We start from the raw sequence: 21,895 nt of genomic DNA, 5'->3' as shown, positions 1-21,895 counted from the left end.
CTATGCGGTATCTGTTTCCCACAAGAAATACAATTATTCACTTTTTCTGACATCCGGAATTAACTGAGGCAAGAAAAAACAAAAATATTCCCCAACGGGGTACTTAGCCCAACTTGGATTCGGTCTGAAACTCAGAATACGAAAATTTCAGAACGCCGAACGGCACTTGCAACGCTGCTTCTGCATCGGACCATGCGGCAAAAAAGACTGAGGATATGACGTCGGTCATGCGCTCTTATACCCTGACGCTCTGATGTCAGTTCTGAGCGCCCATGACCGACGTCAGCCTAATACTTTGGTATTCGGGCCGACCGAGGACAGCGGACTACCCATATGTAAGGACTGCAGCAATGTGAGATGAAGAACATCATCCATTTTCTTATGAGCTCTAGGAGGGGTTGAGACCTCCGACCCAGAAATAGCCTCTGAAAAGGGAGATTTTAGAAGTCCCTTCAGTATCAGCTTGTTTTTCCTTTCCAACAAAGTTCTATTAGAAAAGTTCTCACAAATAGTACAGGGTGGTTCAACAGATAAATGGGAAGCTCCCAAACAATAAACACGAGTATGCATCAGAAGTAGGCAGTTTGTGTCCACAATCAGAACACCGCTTAACCCCCCGGACTACCTTTTTTATCTGTCATGACAGCAAATTAATTAACAGAAAAATACCAACAATGGTACAAGAGAGTACCCGAAGGCATGAGAGAGAAAAGGGAAAAAGATTACCAACGATGGTAAAGAGAGAATACCTCGCGGTAAAAGTAGTAAGGAAAAAGCAGAAAAACCTGAAGAAATTATGAACGCTAGATGCAATAGGGTAAGAGACAAGAAAATATGAACTTTTCTGACATAAAAGTAATTTGTAAAGCAATTAAACAACAACTGACTGTACTTAGCTCAAGAGAAGTAGCTTGACACGACCGGATGGCAACGTAGCAAACGAAATCTGAGGTAACAGGGAGAGGGGGATTGTGGGTAAGAATTTAGCTCGAGAGTTTGAAGCTGACGCGAGCTTGGAAAATGGCCGGCTCGGTTTCGAGCTCGGAACCGATACCCATGTGTAAGGAATGAACGAGAATTAACAATATCAGATCTAATATTATGTCAAAATTCTGCATGGATGCACCTGATTAAAAAAAAAGTACAAAAAGGTAATATAACAAGTGTTTTTTTCTTTTTTTCCTTTAGGCTGATTATGAAGATTTTAGCAGGCAGTCTCCCAGCACTGTTTATGGAATAAACAAGTACTTTGCACACTCTGAAGTCATTCTTGAATGAGTCCAAAGATAAAATTCTTTGCTATTTAATTTGAATAACAAGTGGTGCCTCAAGACTGGGATTCTGAACTTTGATATTGTTAAAGGGCAGTGTGGAACAAATACATTCGGCCCAACAAAGGTTATATTGTGAATTCTACACTGCTTTGTATGGAATAGTCAGACTCAGATGCCTAACTATTCAGGCTGTGCAAATATGACAGACCAGGTGGGAAAACTGACTGTTGGGGAAAAAATTGTAGATAATTGCAGTTAAAAGAGTAGAGTAAGTGAATAACTGTTTTTTTTTCTCTTTTTTTGAATGGCTGAGTTTTTCTTGACAGTTTTCTGTAAAATAATAGTGGGAGGACCCCCACAGGAAGTAAGAAAAAGTTTATTAAATGTGTATGCGCATAGGAAGAATAATTTAACACAAGGAGGCAGTTAGTTTCAAAGGCGGTACCCTCAAGGGAAAACTAAAAGTTAAGAGGTATAAGAGGTACTGTGTGTTGTTAAATATAAGAGTGAGGAAAAGTTAAATCAAATTCATGAACCCATACCATGCTGGGACATAGGTGTGCATCGGTAAATCAAATTCCTAAGCCCACAGTACTTTCGTATATAGGTGTGAATGAGAGAAAATACCCTTAGAGGGTCCGAAAGACTGGTCCATTATGGACACAGTATCTAGCCTCCCTGTTATCCCGATCACAATGCAGGAGCTGTAATTTTGAGTTCATGACAGGACGAAAGCAAAGGGGTGCTGTGGGAAAAATCTGATCAAAACCCTTCCTCTGTCATTGCATAATGACAAAACTCCTGTCCTTCTCATCCCTTAATGGTGTGTGAGTTTGCGTAGTTATTTACCAGGATTCACAAGGTAAGTCATAATGGGGAAATAGGAACTACATTAAGTAGACAAGATCAAATCCCTGCGAAGAAAACACCTGCATATTTTATGTATCACAATTATGGGAAGGAAAGTTGTAACTATTTGAATGACTGATTTCACAAAAAAATTGCCCTGGTGAAGTCTTCTTCTTTCTGCTTTTCCCGGTTATGGGTCGCCACAGCGGATCACTCACCTGTCCGCTCATGATTGGCAGTGGAGTTTTACGGTGTCGAGTTGCCAGCCTGGCACCCAACCTTCTACAGAAGGCACACACGCACGCACTCACACCTAGGGCCAATTTAGAGTGTCCAATCCACCTACAGCATGTCTTTGGGAGGAAACCGGAGCACCCGGAGGAAACCCACGCGGCCACAGGGAAGACATGCAGACTCCGCACAGAAGGCACCCCAGCCGAGGATCGAACCAGAGAACCTCTTGCTGTGAGGCGACAACGCTAACTGCTGCACCACTGTGGCCGCAGAAGCATTTCCATTAAATGGGACTTGTGATAAGGATAAATTAGGGAATTTGAGGGGTATTTTGGAAAAAAACAGAAACAAAACAAATAGGGAATAATGGGCAGTATTTTATTAGTGGTATACTGAAGCCCTTAAAAGGGAAAAAGAATCAGCATTAAGGGGATTACAGGATACTAATAACAGCTTGTACAGCAGGTAAAAGAGGTTAAGAAAGCAGTATAGACCAGTAAAAAGGGATCCCTTCATCCTGTCTTGGTAGTTTGGAAGACACTGGGGATGGTTTTAAAACAGCAGGGACTCCAAAAGAAGATGATAATCCTCCAGTAGCTATTGCTCCCCCAGCCCCATATGCACCAGTAATGGTGGCTGTTGTACAAGATTCCACTGTTTCTCAGACCACTGCATTTCTGTCATTTGTCCATTGGACACCAGATCAGTGCAGTATTGTCACATCTCAACCTAGTTCTCCTGTTCAACCCTCATCTTCGGAACAAGTATCTGGGGTTGGAGAGGCTTTGTCTTATTATTATTATTATTTCCAACAAGTTTCCCTCCTCTCTGACAGGAGCACTAGTATTTGACACACCCTTGGTGCTCACACAACAGGGTAGGACAAGAGCTGTTGTCTCTGGAGAGGATCTTTCGGTACCACTTAGAGAAATATTGGGGGCCAATAATAGAGAGCTTGTTCATCGCCCTTGGACTCCTGCTGGTCTGCATACTATGTCAAAATGTTTTCCAAATACTACAGAAGATCTGTTGAGGTTTAAGAAGGAATTGAAAACTACAACAGAATTTTACAAACCTACTTTAACAGATTTGAATCAGCTGCTTCAGGTGGTCACTTCAAATGAAATAAGAAAAAAGTTACTTGAAAAGCCTGGAACAACAAACTTTACTCTCACAAGGAAAGCACTTATAGACAAAATGGTTGGGTTGTTAAATAAAATTACAGAACTATGTCAAGTCAAGACAGATTGGTCTAAGATACATGCACGCAAGCAAAGTAAAGGGGAAGCCCCTGCAGATTATTTGAGTTGTCTTAAAGCAGTGTTTGCTAGACATTCAGGAATACCAGAGCCAGAAGAACAAGCTAAGCCAGCTACTGCAGCTGCTTTTGTGCAGGGTCTGCAAGCCCCTGTACAAAATCAAATAAAGCAAGTGCTTATAGACTGGCAGGGAAAGGACTTGGGAGTCCTTACTGAATTCTGCAAATCACTGTACTGAGTATCAGGAATAACAGATAAAGGATACTGAGGTTAAGCTGTTAAATTTGCAAATAAGGCAGTTAGAAACCCCAAGGGAACGAGGCAGAGGCAAGGCAAGGGGGCGACGAGTTGCTATACGGTTTACTAAAAGGGCTGGTTGAGGGGAACACGGTGCAGCTGGTTAGCAACAAGCAGCTGGTTGTGCTCCTCCTGTCTCATCTGATGAATCTTGCTTCAACTGTGGTGAAGCAGGACATAGAGCATGTCCACACAAGTGAATGCAGAGAGTCCAAGATACTTGGTTTGAATGGTAGGTGAATTACAGCAATACTGCATTTCCTCAAGCACCTTCTCAAATTAGAAGGAGCCAGGAATCACCATACCGACTATGCCAGGGTAATGGAACAAAAATAAACCTTGATCCTCTGCTGCCAATACACTAAAAGGTACCCTATGTTAAGGTACAAATAAATTCAAAGGAAAATTCCTTTCCTGGACGAAACTGCAGCCACTAGGTCTGTACTTCAGATAGTCAGATACCGGTATCAAAACAAAGTGAAAGCAGCTGGGGTAACAAATGCTACTGTTACATATCCTGTTTCAGAACCTATACCTACTTCTTTAGGACCTACTGAGGAAAGACATTCTTTCCTTCAGAGTACCACTGCACTACTGAACTTGCAGGGAAGCAACTTACTATACATCAGAAGAGTGTATTTGCAGCTATGGTCATCTCAGGTACGCTGTCATGGTCATCTGATATCTTAGGGTAGTAGGCAGATGCTACCATCTCATATTAAAGGAACAGCTAAAGTCCCACAATCAACTACTCAAGAGTCAGCTCCTTTTTAGGTATGCCAGGATATTGTAGACAATGGATTTCTAACTATGCAAAAATTGCTAAACCGTTGACAGATCTCAAAACAGGACACAGCAGAGCCCCTCCCTTGGAATAGTGGGGAGAAAAATTAATTTTAGAATTCAAAGCAAGCTTTAGCTACTGCCCCACCTTTAGGTTGCCAGATTAGGGAAAGACTTTATCATTTTTTTTTTGTCATGAAAGAAATGAATTTACTCAGGGAGTGCCTGCACAAAAACATGGAGACAACTATTGTCCATTAACTTATTACAGTTAAGCACTTGAATCTGCTGCAAAAGGATTTCCACCATGTTTGAGGGTGGTGGCCACTGCCACCATTTTAGTCGATCTTGCACAATAATTGGTGTTCAGGCAAAAGTTTACGGCTGCAGTTCCTCATTCTGTATCATCTCTCTTACTTAAAATGAAAATTCAACTTTCTCGACTGCATGTTTAACTAGATATGAACTTACTCTTCCTTCTTATCCATCTGTTTCTCTCATATGCTGTCTTGTTCTATATATCTGCAGAGGGGCTATGGCGTCATCCGAATGGCCAACTGATGGCGTCTCCTTCCTTGCTACCTTACCTGGTAAGGGCATATCACTTATCAGCCTATGCAGGTAAGACAGCATTATTTAAACAAATATCCAAAGTTGGTATGCCCTTCATGTCTGGTCTTTGATTTTTCAGTATGTTAATAATTGTGCAGTATGTTTAGAACACAATGTTAGCAAAAATGCAAATATTAAAGCTGCATCTTTACCACCACCTTGGGGACTTTTTGTTAACGTGTAGCTAGACTTTGTCCAGATGCCAAAGGTGCATAATTTGCAGTATATATTTGTTGGTTTGTATGTCTTCCACATGGGTGGAAGCTTGCCCATGTCATAAAACAGATTCTTTAACAGTTATTAAAAAAATATTTTTGAATTTATTCCTAGGTTTGGTGTGACCTGCACTAGCAACAGTGAACAGAGGACACATTTCAATAACCAACTGACAAAATAATTATTTTTAACACTAGATTAAGTCTTCACTGCTCCAACTATCCACAGTCATCTGGATTGGAAGAGAGGGTCAACAGGACCCTTAAGAATAAGGTGGCAAAGATCTGTGTTGAAACAAATCTCGAATGGCCACAGGAACTCCCCTCAGCATTAATGAGTATGAGGAGTACATTAAATACTACTAGGAACAAAGTCCCTATGAGATATTAATGGAGAGACCCATGGCCCTTCCAGCTGTGACATCAAACGAAGAACTGACTCTAACTGATGATATTATGTTGTCTTACTGCACAAAACGTACTAATTTCTTGCAGCAGTACCACAGAACTGTACAAGAAGCCCTTCCTCAACCTCCTGACCAGTCCTGTCACCAACTGTGACTCAGTAACTGGGTTTATGTTAAAACTTTCCAAAGAAAGAGCTGTTTGAGTCTGAAGTGGAAAGGCCCTACTCAAGTGTTACTTACCACCTTTACTGCAGTACATTGTTCTAGTTTACCAACCTCGATTCATTCGTCACACTTTAAAAAAACTTGGCATGTGCAGACCCCCAGACAAATTATCTTTTTCAGCAAAGGGAGATCAAAGGATAAAGGATAAACCATCTGGCCCAGTGAAGAATTACAGAAAATCGACTCAGATGGCAAGTCCATGATGAATTCAGTAGCAATAGGTATTTCTATCTTGTTTTTTTTTTTTTTTTTTTTTTTTGCTGTATCCTCTTACAAACTGGTCAACAGAAAATAGTTTCCTGTTGGTTCTTTGACAACATGCCAGAGATTAAATGTGACAAACTGGTGGGTGGGAGGTTAGCATAACGGTTAAAGTGTTTAGGTTACAGGCACAAAGAGCAGGGTTTGATTCTCATATGGGGTAATTAGCCAGGCTTAAAATGGACCATAACGGCAGTTAGCCTAGTACTAATCTATGCACCTATGTTCGAATATACCTCATCATTCTAAGGCAAGGATTCCCACGATTCCGATCCCTGCATTACAAGTGACATCTGAAAAGGAACTTTGTGATTTTAACTTCACTTGGAATAATGAGGCTGATTTTTCAAAGGCTGTATCTCTTCAGCTTGCAATAACAAATCATGGAAACACAGGTTAGGCCAGGAATAGGACTGTACCAGTGGGAACTAGCAAATACAATGATACTAGACATGAAATTGTGCTGAACTCTACACCTAAAAAGCTATGACTTGGGGGCATGGCATGGGCTTGACAGAGGATTGTTGTTATATTTGTGGTGATCATGCCTAACCCTGGTTGCCTACAAACTGTTCTGGATGTTGTTTTGTGGGCTATATCACCCCGCTATTCAACATTTTGAGAAACCTCCAGCAGGCAAACTGAGAAATAAACAGGCAATTCACTGAGCAGAACAAGTACTTTCAGCCTTTGTTCCTGTGTATGAAGTACAAAGAACAATACTCAAAATCACCACGTTTGCTCAAGTTCTTCAGGAGGTAGCAAACAGGAAGTTATGTACTCACCATAACGTTCAATGTATGTAGTCCATCTCGCCTCATATTCTTACCCTTGGGTTCGAAGCCAAACCTCAGGTCTGACTTGGCCATACTCTAGCACTAAGTCTTCAATTGGCTTGTGGTTAAGAGGTATCCCATACTGCAACGTGCCCATCCCAGATCTTGTTTGCTGCAAGCTCACATACACACAAACACGCTGAAAGGAAGAACCAACCCAACAAAAAAGGGTACTGAAACCAGAGACTAAACCTCTAGGTCCTCCAGGAGGGGGGTAGGTGGGTGGGTTAGTAAGAATGTGAGGCGAGACAGACTACATACATCGAATGTTATGGTGAGTACTTCTTGATGTTATGTAGTCCAATCTCACCTACATTCTTACCCTTGGGACAGCATCCCTAGCACCTAAACCTTGGGTGGCTCATTGAAAAATACTCCTGAGCACTGTAGAACCAAAGAAAGATCTGCCTCTAGATATCAGATCCAATTTGAAGTGACTAATAAAGGTGTGAGGTGATGTCCATGTAGCTGCAGCACAAATATCATCCATAGACATCCTTTCCTGAAAAGCAGTAGAGGTAGACACCAATCACGTAGAATGAGCCTTCACTTTAAAGGGTAATTCCTTGCCATTTGAAGTATAAATGAAAGAAATGCAAGTAGAAATCCATCTGGACAGAATTACTTTAGAAACTGAAGACCCAAGTCTACTGTCTGAGAATGAGACAAAGAGTTGATATGATTTCCTAATATCTTTAGTTCTATGTAAATAGAAATGCAATTGTTTATGAACATCTAGTCGATGAAACATAAATTCTGCCCTGTTAGAGAATTCAAGGAAAAACACAGGCAGCTCAATGGATTGGTTGAGGCTGACAACCGAAGCAACCTTTGGCATAAAGGAAGGATTAGGTCTTAGAGAAACCCTATCTTTGTTAAATACCAAGGAAGGGGGCCGAACCGATAAAGCTTGGAGCTCGGGGACCCGGCTAGCCGAAGTGATGGATATCAAAAAGATTGTCTTCCAAGACAAAAATTTTATGTCACAAGTAGATGTGGGCTCAAAGCGAGGCGAGATAAGCCGCTGTAACACAAAACTGAGGTCGCATGGCATTACAGGATCAAAGACTGGAGGTCGAAGTAGCATAGTCCCTTTAAGAAAAGCCCTACAAAGCCTGTGCGCCATTAGATTGGGTTCATTAGCAACATGAAAAGTAGAAATGGCTGCCAATTGCACTTTGATAGTTGCAGCAGCTGATCCCTGGCTGAAAAGTTGAGAAAGAAATTCTAAAACTGATGGAATGGGAGCTGTATAGGGATCAATCTGCCTTTCATGAGCCTAAATGGAGAATCTCTTCCACTTACTGGAATAAATCTTCCTAGTAGAAGGCTTGTGGGAAGAAAACAGAATATGAACCATCTCTCGAGAAAAATCATGAAGCCTGACTAAGGATGGAACTGGAGCAGCCAAGCTGTCAACTTGAGGGTCTGAATGGAGGGATGGAACTGTCCTAACATATGAGTCAGCAGATCTGGCTCTGGGTCCAGAATCCACGGATCGTCCATTAGATAAGGTTGGAGAAAAGGGAACCAAATCTGACGAGGCCAGTGTGGTGCAATCAGTATCATCTTGCTTCCCAAAGACTGTGCTTTCTGAATAACCTTCGTAATCAGGGGGACTGGCGGGAAGGCATAGAGAAGACCAGAGGGCCAATCGTGAACTAGAGCATCCCTGGGTGCCTCCCCCTTCGGGGGATAAGGGTGAAGTAGCTGCTGCATTTGGCATTGAGAGGGCTGGCAAATAGGTCGCAGCAAGGCTGACCCCATCTGCAGAAAATCTGCTCCGCCACTTGTTTGTTCAGGGACAACTCATGAGGCATCAGAATAGCTCTGCTCAGCCTGTCGGCAATCACACTGGACTTCCCCGGTATGTGCGTTGCCACTAGAAAGCGTTGGGAAGACACTGCCCACTGCCACACTCGAAGTGCCTCTCTGCAAAGGGGATACGACCTGGTTCCTCCCTGTTTGTTCAGATACTATACCAATAACAAGTCTGACTGGATTGTAATTGTCCCATGAGGAAGAAAGCCCTGAAATGCTTGCAACACTAACAGCACCGCTCTCATCTCCAAGACATTGATATGCAAATTGGTCTCGTGCTCTTGCACATGCCTTGGACTGTCCTACCGAGATAATGCCCCCTCCACCCGATCTGGGAGGCATCCATGGTCACCATGGCAACTGGAGAAGGAAGAACGAAAGGCATGCCCGCATTGAGATTGCTGGTCTGAAGCCACCAGCGCAGATCCTGCTTTCACTTGTCTGTAATCAGAATAAGATAGGAGAGCGGGAGATGCTGTAGAGACCACTGGGCAAAAAGCAGCCACTGAAGAACCCTCATGTGTGGTCTCGCAAGAGGAACTAGCATAATCATGGCAGCCATGGTCCCTAATAACTTGAGGACCACTTTTGCCTTCAGTGGTAGCAAAGCGTAGACCTGCTGCTGTAAAACCTGAATTCTTCTTCTGGTAGGAAGGCCCTCATGAGCACCGTGTCTAATTTGGCGCCAATAAAGGTAACACGTTGCGAGGGCAACAAGGCAGACTTTTCCCAATTCAGAGTAATTCCCAGACTTTTGCACAGCGCAATAGTGGTGTCCCTGGTCTGTAGCAGTAGATGCCTGGTGGCGGCAGACAGAAGCCAGTCATCCAGGTACGGAAATACTTGGAATCCCTGATGCCTCAAGTGAGCCATTACCACTGCCATGCATTTGGTGAACACCCTGGGGGGTGTGGTGAGACCAAAGGGCAGGGCGCAAAACTGAAAATGACTGGCTCCCAGCCGGAAGTGTAAGTGACTTCTGGATGCCCTGTCCATCTTGATGTGGTAGTAAGCATCCTTGAGGTCGATGGAGCACATCCACACATCTTTCCCTAATAACGGGAGAATTTACTGTAACGTGACCATGCGGAACTTGGACTTCTCTACATGAAGGTTCAAATGGCTGAGATCCAAGATGGGTCTCAGGTCCCCTGTTCTTTTCGGCACCAAAACGAATCTGGAGTAAGTCCCTAATCCTACTTGGTCTGTGGGGACAGGCTGGATGGCTCCCTTTGACAGCAACTTTTGTACTTCTAAAGTTGCGGAATCCCTATGACTGGGTGGAACGTCTGGGATTCTTTTGTTTGGAGAGGGAGAAGAAAGAAGGGGAATATGATAACCTCTAGAAATTATCTCTAATACCCACTCATCTTGGGTGATGTTTCGCCAGGCTTCTGGGTATAAAGAAATACGACCCCGACTGGCTCCAGAGACGCACAGTTGGGCCTCCCCTCCAGAGTGCTGGTAGGGAGAACCACGAAAGGAATCGTGGTCCCCCTGGTTACGCGGGCCTCTTCTGCCTCTAGGGCAGCGTCTACCTGAATTTCCACCCCCTCCCCTGCCTCTGGAGGGGGAATCACTCTGTGCGTCGTGAAAAAACCTCTGCAACTTTCTGAATCACATTTTTCCACCCTTCTGGCCCTTCGGGTAAGATCTAGAAGGCATGGAAAAATGGACTCCCACAGCAGACAGGGTTTTTCCTTCCTGCTCACACATTGTGAGAGTGTCCTTCACCTTGGTTCCAAATAAGGATGAACCGTCAAAGGGGTCGTTGGTGAAAGTAGACTTGAAAGCCTACGTGAAGTTGCACAGGTGCATCCAGGAGTGTCTCCTGTGAGAGACTCCAGAACCCGCAGCCCTGCTTGCTCCGTCGGCTGCATATGAGATCAGCCTCATGGAGGAGTTGGTAATGGAATTTAGGGTAAACATCTGAGCACTGGCCTTTTGAACCACAGCATCAGAAACATTACCCTGTAGAGAATCTCCCAGCTCTTTTAGGAGATCTCTATGGAGCCGTGTAAAATGTGACAAATAGTTCAGCGACCGCAATGTAAAGGCCGCTGAGGAAAACACATGCTTCCCATACCTGTCCATGGCCCTAGACTCCTTGTTAGGGGGATGGACGGTAGATGAAGTTTCAGCAAGTTCCTTCTTGATGGCTGCTGCCACCACCATGGTATCTACTGGAACGCCTTTCGTAAGAAAATCCTTGCCTGGAGGAGCGGACAAAAACTTGTTGGGCCTCCTAAGGACCAGTTCCACAGTGTCTGGAGTTTCCCACACCTTCCGATAAATGAGATCCAGAAGCTCGTCGAACGGGGGAGAAACCCAAGAGGTGGAGGGTTGAGACCCAAAGGCCTTCAAGAACACCGACTCCTCCTCAGAAGGGAATTTGGAGGGCCAGTCGCCTCTCTGCCTCAAGATTTCCAGGATATCTGAGAAAGACATATCTTCAAAAGACGACTTGGGGAACCCTTCTGACTCCTCGAGGTCGGTGTCAGACGTGAGAGACTCATCTTGGGAGTCAACGTGCTTCCTCTTGCACATTCTCTTTCTGGGGGGCTCCTCAGGCAAAAACTCTGGGAAGACCTCAGAAAGTTGGGGAGCACTCATGGAGGTATCCTGTGGCCTTGGGTCTCCGATGTCCATGGATAGAGGCTGATCCAGGACTGATATCGGTTCTGGAGAAGGCAGAGTGTCGGTGCCGTAAGATGCAGCTGACGACCTGGCCAGCACGCTCCTCATGACCTCGAAAGCTGAACCCCCCGGCTCCGAAGGTCGACTGACCGTGGAAGATACGGTAGTAGCCCTCGGAGCCGAAGAGATGAGGTCCGAAGCCGATGTCGGATCCAAGCTCACCCGAGCTGAAGCACCGACAGGAAGGCTAGGAGCCGAAGATCAATCTGAGACCTCCCTCTCGAGTCCGACCGGTGAACCAAGAATCCTGAACCCCACTGACGGCGCCGATGGGGTCGGAGTGGGGATCGGAGCCGAGAGGGCTACTGGAACCGACCTCACGACATCCAACAGAACTGTCAGCTCTGGCTCCAAAAGCCAAAAAAGGCTCGGAGGAACAGCCAAAGAGGAGGGGAGGATGGGCTCCGGGGCCGACTGGGCCGGAACCGAAAACAATTTAGCCAGCAACGATGACTGGAGCAGTTTCTGCACCACTCTATCGACATCGTCATCAGACAGGGTCCTAGAGGATAAGGTCGGAGATCTGGATCTCCCTACATAGGGAGACCTATGAGACGGAGAAACTGATCAAGGAATTGGAGACCGGCTCCGAACTAGAATATCTGTCACTGGCTCCAAGATACTGGGAGCCAATGTCAACATAGTCGGTGTACTGCCTTCTGTCAGCACCGAAGCCAATGGAGCCGAAGAAGTAACAGTAGTTTTAGTGATTTTCTCTGGTGGCTCCAAGGAAACTGACGGAGCCGGAGAGCGCTTTTTTTGTAGATTTTTTCTCTGATTTCTTGTCCGGTTTGGAAGGAGAGGATCTGGAACTAGAAGACCTCTCCAAGTCTTCTTCAAAGGAAGGTTTCAGTAGTCCTTTTAAGATAAGCATGTTCTTCCTGTCTTGCAGTACACGAGGACTGAAAGCGTGGCAGAACAAGCAGGATTCTTGGAGATGAATAGCCCCCAAGCAGTACACGCACACTGAGTGCCCATCAGTTAATGACATCTTGTTACTACATTCTACGCATTTTTTAAAGCCCGAAGGCCTGTGTTCTTTGGGATCCTTAGACATGCTGACAAGAAAACTCCATAACACCACACAGGGGAACACAGGAACACCCTTGCAACAAAACCAAACACAGAAGGGCGCAGGAAACTAGACCCTCTAACTGAAACGGCCTAGACCACGAGCAACCACAAGGAGAACTAGGTCCTCTAATTTAAATGGGCCTAGCCCTGGAAACAAGAGACTAACACCACAGAAACAACAGAACACCAACAAATAGGAAAAACTGCAACTGGACAGTAGGAAGAACAAGGTCCTCTGACTGAAAAACGGGCCTAGCAGTGGAGACAAGGGGCAAATGGGATACCACAAGGCCAACGGAACCGGCCACACAACCAGCAGAAACAATACACACAAGGTAGTTATGAAAATAGCTTTTTGGTCAACAATTTGTTTAAATTTAGAAGAAAAAATTATACTTAGCCATGGCCAAGAGCGAGACCACGTCTGAGCGTAATGAGCGGCAAACGAGATCTGGGATGGGCGCGTTGCAGTATGGGATACCTCTTAGCCACGACCCAATTGAAGATTTCGAGCTAGAGTATGGCCGAGTAAGAGCCGAGGTTTGGCTCCGAACCCAAGGGTAAGAATGTAAGCGAGATTGGACTACATAACATCCATACTTCACATCACATCAGGATGGCAAATCGAGAAATGACTGAAATTTGAACTTAGTACTATAAAATCAGCTGGCACTTAACATAATGATAGCTGCTGAGGGAAGGATATGTTCCCTTACAGGAAGTCAGTGTTGTTCCTCTATTAGTGACTATCATGATGAACAAGAAATGTTGGCCAACTTTATGGAGCAAAGGGCCAAAGACCCAGATAGTACTGCTAAACAATGGACACTTTTTGAATGGTTGGGCAGTGCATTTGGTAACTTAGGAACCAGTACATTATAAGCTATCATTACAATAACAGGTATTACTCTTTTAGTTGTTTTACTATTTTTGGTTTTAAAGGCCATGATTACAAAATACTTGACCTCACCCGCACACACATTGCCACTTATAAAGGTATCTGCTAATGATATTAAAGTAAATGCGAGTCAAATCACTGTAGATGATGATTTTTTATGATGCTGAGGCATATTTTTTCAAATTAAGAAAAAGTAAAATATAACTGTGTGCTACGTGACACTTTTATTGTCAAATGAGGAGATTGTTGCAGACAGTTGTTATGTCTCATGCTCGTTCTTCCCTGAGCACATAGCAACTTGTAATTTCTTCACAAATGAGTCCAATTAAATGTTTATGACATTTTTATGTCAAAGGAAAACTGAAAAAACAGATGTATAATTATGCAAGGTATATTTTCATATGATTTAAGTAGTAGCCTTGTATTTTTAAGTGCCTTACAATTATATTCTCTCTATTAGCAAGCTATAGTGTACTGACAAACAGTTGAAGGCAAACTAAGTGCTGAAGAAGTTAAAGGATGTTATGCTGGAAAGTCTTGTTTCAGAAAGGTAATGAATTGTGGCAGATATCTGGTTGAAACTGGATTAATGAAATAAGGAATAGTTACTCTCTGGCCTTCTCAGGATGGGAGATGAGTTTCTACAAGGCTCTCTGTGACATAGTGTGGACTGGTACTGAATTTTACAAGGTTGAAGGACAATAAATTTTAACACAAGTAGCTCATTAATTTAAAATGCATATTTGTGAAGTGTTCACGTGAAGCTCTAAGTGAGAAGCACAAGAGTTGAAAATATTTTAAAATACATGGATTTGATAAAAGTAATGTAGAGTCAAAATTCTGCATGCATGCAGCTGATAAAAAGTTATATTAAATATATATCTTTATCTATCTATCTATCTATCTATCTATCTATCTATCTATCTATCTATCTATCTATCAAACGTCCGAATCCACTTAGGGCAAGCATACTTACGCGAAAGTGCTTTTCAACGAAGAAGCACTTTCACGTAAGTATGCCTATTGCCGAGGCCGTACTATGGTGCGGTAAGGGAAAATTCCCTTTTCCTCACTGTAGTGTGGTCTCGGAGGGAGAGTATTAAAGGAGGGAGGGTGTGGGGGGCAGAGCCCCCCACATGAGGGTGCAAGGGGGCAAAGCTCCCCCGCAGAAACATAAATGTAGTGTTTTTTTTATTAACGTGCTTTAGCGAAAGCGATTTTTCGATGAAAGCTCTTTCGTTAAAATGTGTTCAGTGGTTATGGATTCGGATGTTTGATCTTTCGATCAAACGTCCTAGAGCCATATATATATATATATATAGATAGATAGATATAGATATATAAATATATAGATAGATAAATATGAATTGTTTCTCTTTTGTTCATTGAGACTGTTTCTGAAGATTTTAGTAGGCAGTCTCCCAGTGCTGTTTATGGAATAAACAAGTAGTTTGCACATCCTGAAGTGTCATTATTGATTTGAGTCAAAAGGTAAAATTCTTTGCTTTTTCATTTGTACATTAACAGCAAGAACCAGAAATAAATGGATTTTGCATTGTGCATGGTTAGAATTAGGTTATGCAGCAAGGGAAAGCTATCTTACACTGCAATGCAGACATTAGAGGTTAATATGAACTGCATCCTCCTACTCTGTACATGGCAGGTGCTACACAGCATCAATTCAGTAATTGTGGTTATTACCTGATGTTTCTGCACTTGCTATTAAAGATTTATCATCTTGGTCATTTTTTTCTTTTTCATCTCCTCTTTCTTCATTTTCTTCTGTGTCCTCTATAAAATGTAGAACAGTTGTTACACTCTACAACATCTCTCATAAATATAAATATTAACCACAGCATTAAAACACAAATAACCAAATAATAAAAGTTAAAATGCAAATGTGTACTTTGTAGAGTAAAAGCTTATAAAAACTGAATACAATCTTTAAAATAAAAACCTTAAATTTTATTTATTTTATTTTTATTTAACATTTGTTGACCGGGAAAGTCCGACGAGGTTCCACAGAGCCTGTTTTCAGCAGAGGCCTGGGGAGAAATGCTCCAATAACCATAAAAATGCCCTACTGATAATTTAACATTCAATATTACAGAATTACAGCTCAAAAACAAATGTACTGTAGCCAAGACAAAAACATTATAAAAAGTTGATATGCTTTTAAATAAAAGCATCCAGAATAATTAACAGATTAGGAACTGATTATTCTGAGTATCCTTCTCAATAACTATTATGCAAACTCTACAAGGCAAACAAAAAGTGCCTTTGATCACATCAAGGACAGCTGGCAAAGTATAACACTGTACTTTTACAACAAATCAACTTAAACCTAAATTATAAAGGTAAATTATACAGCACAGTATCAAAACACATAATGCATCAAGGGCAAATGTCCCTATCAAAAAAGGTGATGTACTTCCATTTACCACTACAGATAAGCGCATAGATGGCTTTCATCAGGCTGGGAGATTAAACTTACCAGTGGTGCCATTCCCCGAGATCAACGTCGTCCCCCACCAGTAGGGAAAGATGAAACAGAATGTCACCCTAAAGGAGCCTATGCCCCATGATCCTCAGTTCTACTGAAGACAGAAAAAAGTGAGAGAGAACTGCTTTCCTATTCAGCAAAGAGATCCATTTCCAAACAATTCAAATGACTAATAAACACGTTTGCAGTTGCTGGGTAAAACTGAACTAGCAAAGGTGGATTTACATACCAATTCAGTGCATGTATGACACAGTATTCCTCACTGGGATACAGACATCAAAAGAAAAGCAATGCATTTTACCATCCAACCCAAAACTCAACATGTTTCCCAGCTCATGCACTAGGATTTCATGCTACCCACTGCCAGACCACTGACTACTGTTCTGATTTAAACAGAAGGTGTTCAGACAAGAGATCAAATTCCAGAACGTGAAGTGTATGTATAATGGCACTTAGCTCCACAGTAATGTTCTGAGTATCTGCTCCAAAAAAAAAAAAAAAAAAAAAAATCCAAGGACCCTAAGACACAAACTGACATTAGTGAGTTCGCCTTTCCTCAAAGGCTGTGTGGATCTGCTTTAGTCTTGATGGACGAAATAAAGAATTCTAAGACTGAACAACACAGCCATCAAGTCAAAGATCAAAATAAAGATCTAAAGCTAGGAGACATGACATGTTGTGATGACTCAGCAGTTAACAGCAATGCACAGTCCACTGTAATGGCCTTGCATGCAAACAATAATGGGTAACAGCAACAATGCATACTTCTCTCCACCTTAGAAGACACACATTAGTGTGAGCCTGAACCCCTGCCTGTTGCAGGTTTCCTTTAAAATAACCTCCTAAACATCATCCCAAACCAAAATGCCATGCAACACCAGGAGTCCAAACCAGGTGGTACCAATGAGATTGACAGAAACCGAACACAGACAACAGGATTGTAGCCAAGGTAAAGCACATGAAATATCAAAGGGCAGAGGCCTCTAAGAAGGTGCTAGAAACCAAATGTCTACAAGTAAGAGGTTACCATATGAAGGGCTGCCAATGTCACAAAATAGAATATGATGAATTCTTGTACTGTGACTGACAGACCAGAAAGGTTAACACCTTACTATATATATTAATTTTCTAAGCAAAGTACATTAAACTACCCTGTTTCCCAGAAGACAATAATATGGCAGAAGACTTCATACCTTACAGTTATCAGTCCTGTTGCAACAGGGAAAGGATGGTTTAAAAAGTTGACATTGTAACATTGCTGTGCAATGCAAACAATGATCAGTATGAAGCTGTTTGCTAACATCTGGAAGTTACTTTCATGCATATGTTTGGTCAGTATCCAGCATACCAAGAGGTCTAAATCAATCACGTCAAGCGTGACAGAAAGGATTAGGCTATGTATGGCATGAGCCAAAATTACAAGGAATCTTCATCTTTGGCTATGCAATGTAGTCACTTCATGTGAGAGTGGTCTAAACAGAACCCCCTGTAGAACACAGTAAGAACCCAGAGCTGGACCAACAATAGCAATATTTTCCCAAATGAAGTATGACAGGAAAAGCTGGCCACTATTTCTACTACTTCAGTCCAGGATTCACAGCATCTGTAGCTTTCTTAGATAATGTGACTATGTTCATGCAGATTCAGTGATCAGGTTTTCACTGTAATGGCAGCAGTAGTTGAGAGAGTAGGGGCCATACAGATACATGCACATTTTGAGAAAAAGCAATGAAGTGAAGTCTGTGGCATGAACTTCCTTCACCTTGCTCTATACTGTCTCCTCCCACTTCAGTTGTCCTTAGGCTAAGGATCCTCAAATAATTTCTCTGAGAAAGGCTGTTTTCAATACATATCTTCCAAAGCCTTATCTACAAGACTGTCTCTGCCTTCAACAAGTGGTGCCGAAAACAGTACAGTTAAATCACACTGGCTAGTAATTACAGACTTAATGCAAAGGTCCAAGACAGAAAAGAAATAACCATCCATGGTCTTGCTTATATATTTGCTAACCACACAGGCAGAATATTGACTTTGCAGACTTAAGTCTAGACCATATTTTCATCAGTGAACACAAACAGTTTCCTGCAATGAATACAAGATATCAAACTGAAACACTATGAACACCTGGAGACTGGTGTCATGATATATCCCCTGGGAGCATGTGCTCTGAATTTTTTTTTTTTTTTTTTACTTAGTATGGCCACTGACTGCTTGGTAAAACAGCAACCTGGACTTTCAAAGTGCACAGCACATACCTAATACATCAAGCTCACTGTATAAGAGGCTTGCAGCGTATGTCAGGCACCAGTAAGTATAACCAAACTGGATTCTAGTTTTCAGGATGTTCAGATTGTAGTCTGGCCAATATTTATCCCAGTTATGAAAAAAAAAAAGTACAGTTGTGTAAGTAAACTTACCAAAACATTAGATGTTCGAATTATCACTGCTGCAGTAGCCTTAGCTATATGGGTTATATTCTGTCAAGGACATAACAGACTGCCAGCTTCCAAAGCTTTAGGGAACCTGCCATGCATGTAAAACATCAGTCAACTCAAACTGAGCTGACTAAAAAGACAAGTGGAGAGAGAGTGAGGCAGTGCCCTGAATGGACAATGCAAGGAACAACAAAAAATAAGTGTCCACACCCTGGTAAAAACAACAGACCAAAAACAAGGGGCACTGAGGGAGGGATAGAGCAGCTACTGCAGCAATGATCATTTGAACATCTACTGTTATGGTAAATTACTTGCTACGTTCATCATATTGATCACTGCTGCATCTACCTTACTTATATGGTTAGATTACCCTAGCTTACTAACTTTGGGAGATGGAAGAGGAAGGGTCCAGGAGCCCATGGAGAATGATACTAGCAAAGCCAGATCTAGACAAAGAAAAGGAATCAAGCATGTAATGCCTTGTAATCATAGGTATAGTGGACCAAGTTGCTGCTTTTAGAATACTTCTAGAACCCAACCATTTCCAAAAACTCATAGATGAAGCCAAGGCCTTGGATGAGGGGACATTGACCCTGCCTGGAAAAGTTTTGCTGTGGTGAATAACAAAAGGTAATAGCCTGAGACAGCCATTTGGAAATGTCTGTTTTGACAAAGGCTGTCTCTTCTTACCTTCACAATAAATGAAGTGGCATCAATAAATGAACAACTGATTCGAAGATCAGAAAGATTTTGTTCTGTCAAGACAGTACTTGAGCTGTGGATATCCAAGGTATGCAGAGTCCTTCCTTCCTTTTTAGATTCAGAAAAGAAAACGAGGAGATGGACTGTTTCACTTAAAATAAACTTGGATACCACTTCAGGCTTAAACGAATGATTACTTTTCGAAAAAACCCTTTATTTGTGGAAAAGGATATAGGGTTGACTCACCATAAGAGCTTGCAACTCAGATACAGAGGTCAGAACCATCAGTAAATCTTAAGACTCTCAAGATGGCCAGATTAGCTGGTTGAAATGGGGCAAGTATTAGCTTCTCTAACACAAAATTAAGATCCTAAGGAGGAGTCACAGGTTTTATTGAAAGCTTCATATGCAAAACACCTTTGAAAAACATTTTGACATGAGAAAATATTGAAAGAGGAGGAACCATGGGCAGACATGTTGAAATGGCTGACAAATAAACCTTGCTGGCGAAGTAAGAAAGACTAAAGAATAGTAACTCACAAAAATATTGTAAAATCAGAGAAACAATAGCACTACATGGTAATGCTGGCACCAACTAGAAACCCTTTTCCATTTGCTAATAGAAGGTTTTCTATTAATAGGCTTTCTTGCCTCTATCCATACCTGATGCACATCCTCAGTAAATAGGTAAGGGAATTAAGACCCTATTATTCAAGCTAAAATTCAACTAATCATTCAAGTTGAAGTTGATTGGGGTTTGGGTGTATCAATCATCCCCGATCTTGCGGAAGTAGATTCATTCTGAGAGGAAGCTTGTGTCAATTGCAACTGGCTATTTCCAAAATAAGGAAGGGAGTCACCACAATGTTCTTCAGGGATTCTTTATAAATCAACACAAGTACCCTGGATATCAGTGAAAAGGTAGAAAAGCATAGAGAAATATTCATGTTCAATGAAAGGAAAATGCATCTGTCTTCCAGGCGTTCTTGCATGAAATCATGGAGCAAAATCTTACCAGCTGATTGTTCAGAGAGGAGGCAAATAGGTCTACTTCAGGAACTCGCCACAGATTGATCAAATCTTGGAAGACCCCCAATCTAGTTTCCATTTGGGAAGGTCTGTCTTTGTCCTGTTCAGATTGTCTGCCACACAGTTTTGCTCTGACAGAATGTAGGATGCCTGAAGAATGAGACTGTGCAGCAAACCTATATCCCAAGTTAATATGGCAAGTCTGTGAAGAGATACTACCTGGTTTCCCCTTGTTTGTTAATGTACCACATGACTGTGGTATTGTCTGTAACAACTTGAAGGGATCCAGGAGACCAAAGATGATTCACAAAGTTGAGTTTCTTTATCAGGGCAAGCATCTCTTTTATATTTATGTGCTTGTATGTGTTCTTGGTGTCTCACACACTTTGTACTTTTATCCCACCTGAAACTGCTCCCTAAGCAAAGTCTTTGGTATCTGTGATGACTGACTGACTACTCTGAAACAGGGCAGAGCTGGCTTTAGGGATATTTGCTGACATCATCAAGTAGTTTCACTTCTGACAGACCGCAGCACTGGGATTTGAAAAGACAAGGATGTTGGTGGGATCAAAGACTTCTGATACCACTGTCTCACTCTCATATGGAGTCTTGCCAGGGTTATCAGGAGAATCACAGATAACCATGAAACCCAAACTCCTGGGGTATTCCCTCACAGTGTCTGAGTGGAAAACCTTAGACAGATCTACAAATAGATCTATGTTTTTCTGTAGAAGAAAAGCTCCTTGAACTAAGGTGTTTTGCTAACATACCAGGACCACAATCCTGTGTAAATTAGTCAGAAAGACTTTTGAATGTTATCTTGGAAACACAGCTTGTGTAAGAGATCTCTCACCCAAGTGAGAGATTCCAGACACTTTGAAAAAGACTGCAAAGATAAGAAGTCATCTAAGTATGAAAAATGTGGATACCCTACAGCCTGTAATGAGCTATAAAAAGAAGTTATGTACTTACCATATTGTTCCATCTGTGTTGTCTTTTTCATTCTTCCTCAACCTGTGGGATCCGACTCAGCCACTTACAAAAGATGAAGCTCCGAAGCTTGAGCTCTTCCCCTATCTATAATGCCTCAGTCCCCCCTGATCACATCGAGTTTGCTGCTACCATTCTAACCAATAATATCTTAAATGCAATGTACTTCAATACTGACAGTTACCAATAAAGAAAGAGTAAAAGAACAGCAACTTAATAAGGAAAGAAGGTTCATAGGTAGGTACTAGGCTATCGGCCCAAGGGCCTACGTAAGCCTAGCCAGCAAGGTACCATAGCTTACACCACCCAAGAAAGTTATTTTCCTGTGCCACTGTCCAGCAGAGACAGAGAAGTGATCCCCGGGGTGTATTTCCTATTTCCCATCCACTCATCAAGATTTTTCTTGAAGAGTGCTAATGAAGAACTTTGCTTGACGTAGATGGGTAGCTTGTTCCAGAGTATAGGAAATCTCTGGGATAGGAATCTATCCCTCC

General features: G+C 42.2%; 1 protein-coding gene across 2 annotated transcripts in view; it reads right to left on the bottom strand.

Moving 5' to 3' along the window:
• LOC122801015 (NACHT, LRR and PYD domains-containing protein 1a-like) overlaps positions 1-21,895 on the bottom strand; it is a 1,015,111-nt gene that overhangs the window by 653,470 nt on the left and 339,746 nt on the right. For both annotated transcript variants that reach the window (XM_044070467.1, XM_044070468.1), the window contains one exon: positions 15,444-15,533. In XM_044070467.1, the coding sequence (XP_043926402.1) occupies positions 15,444-15,533 (90 nt within the window). The remainder of the gene's footprint in view (positions 1-15,443; positions 15,534-21,895) is intronic.

This window comes from Protopterus annectens, chromosome 4.part1 (assembly GCF_019279795.1).
Source record: "Protopterus annectens isolate FY-2018-M chromosome 4.part1, PAN1.0, whole genome shotgun sequence".
Lineage (NCBI taxonomy): Eukaryota > Metazoa > Chordata > Ceratodontiformes > Protopteridae > Protopterus > Protopterus annectens.
Note: the sequence above shows the minus strand (reverse complement) of the source record. Positions and strands in the feature narration are given on the sequence as shown.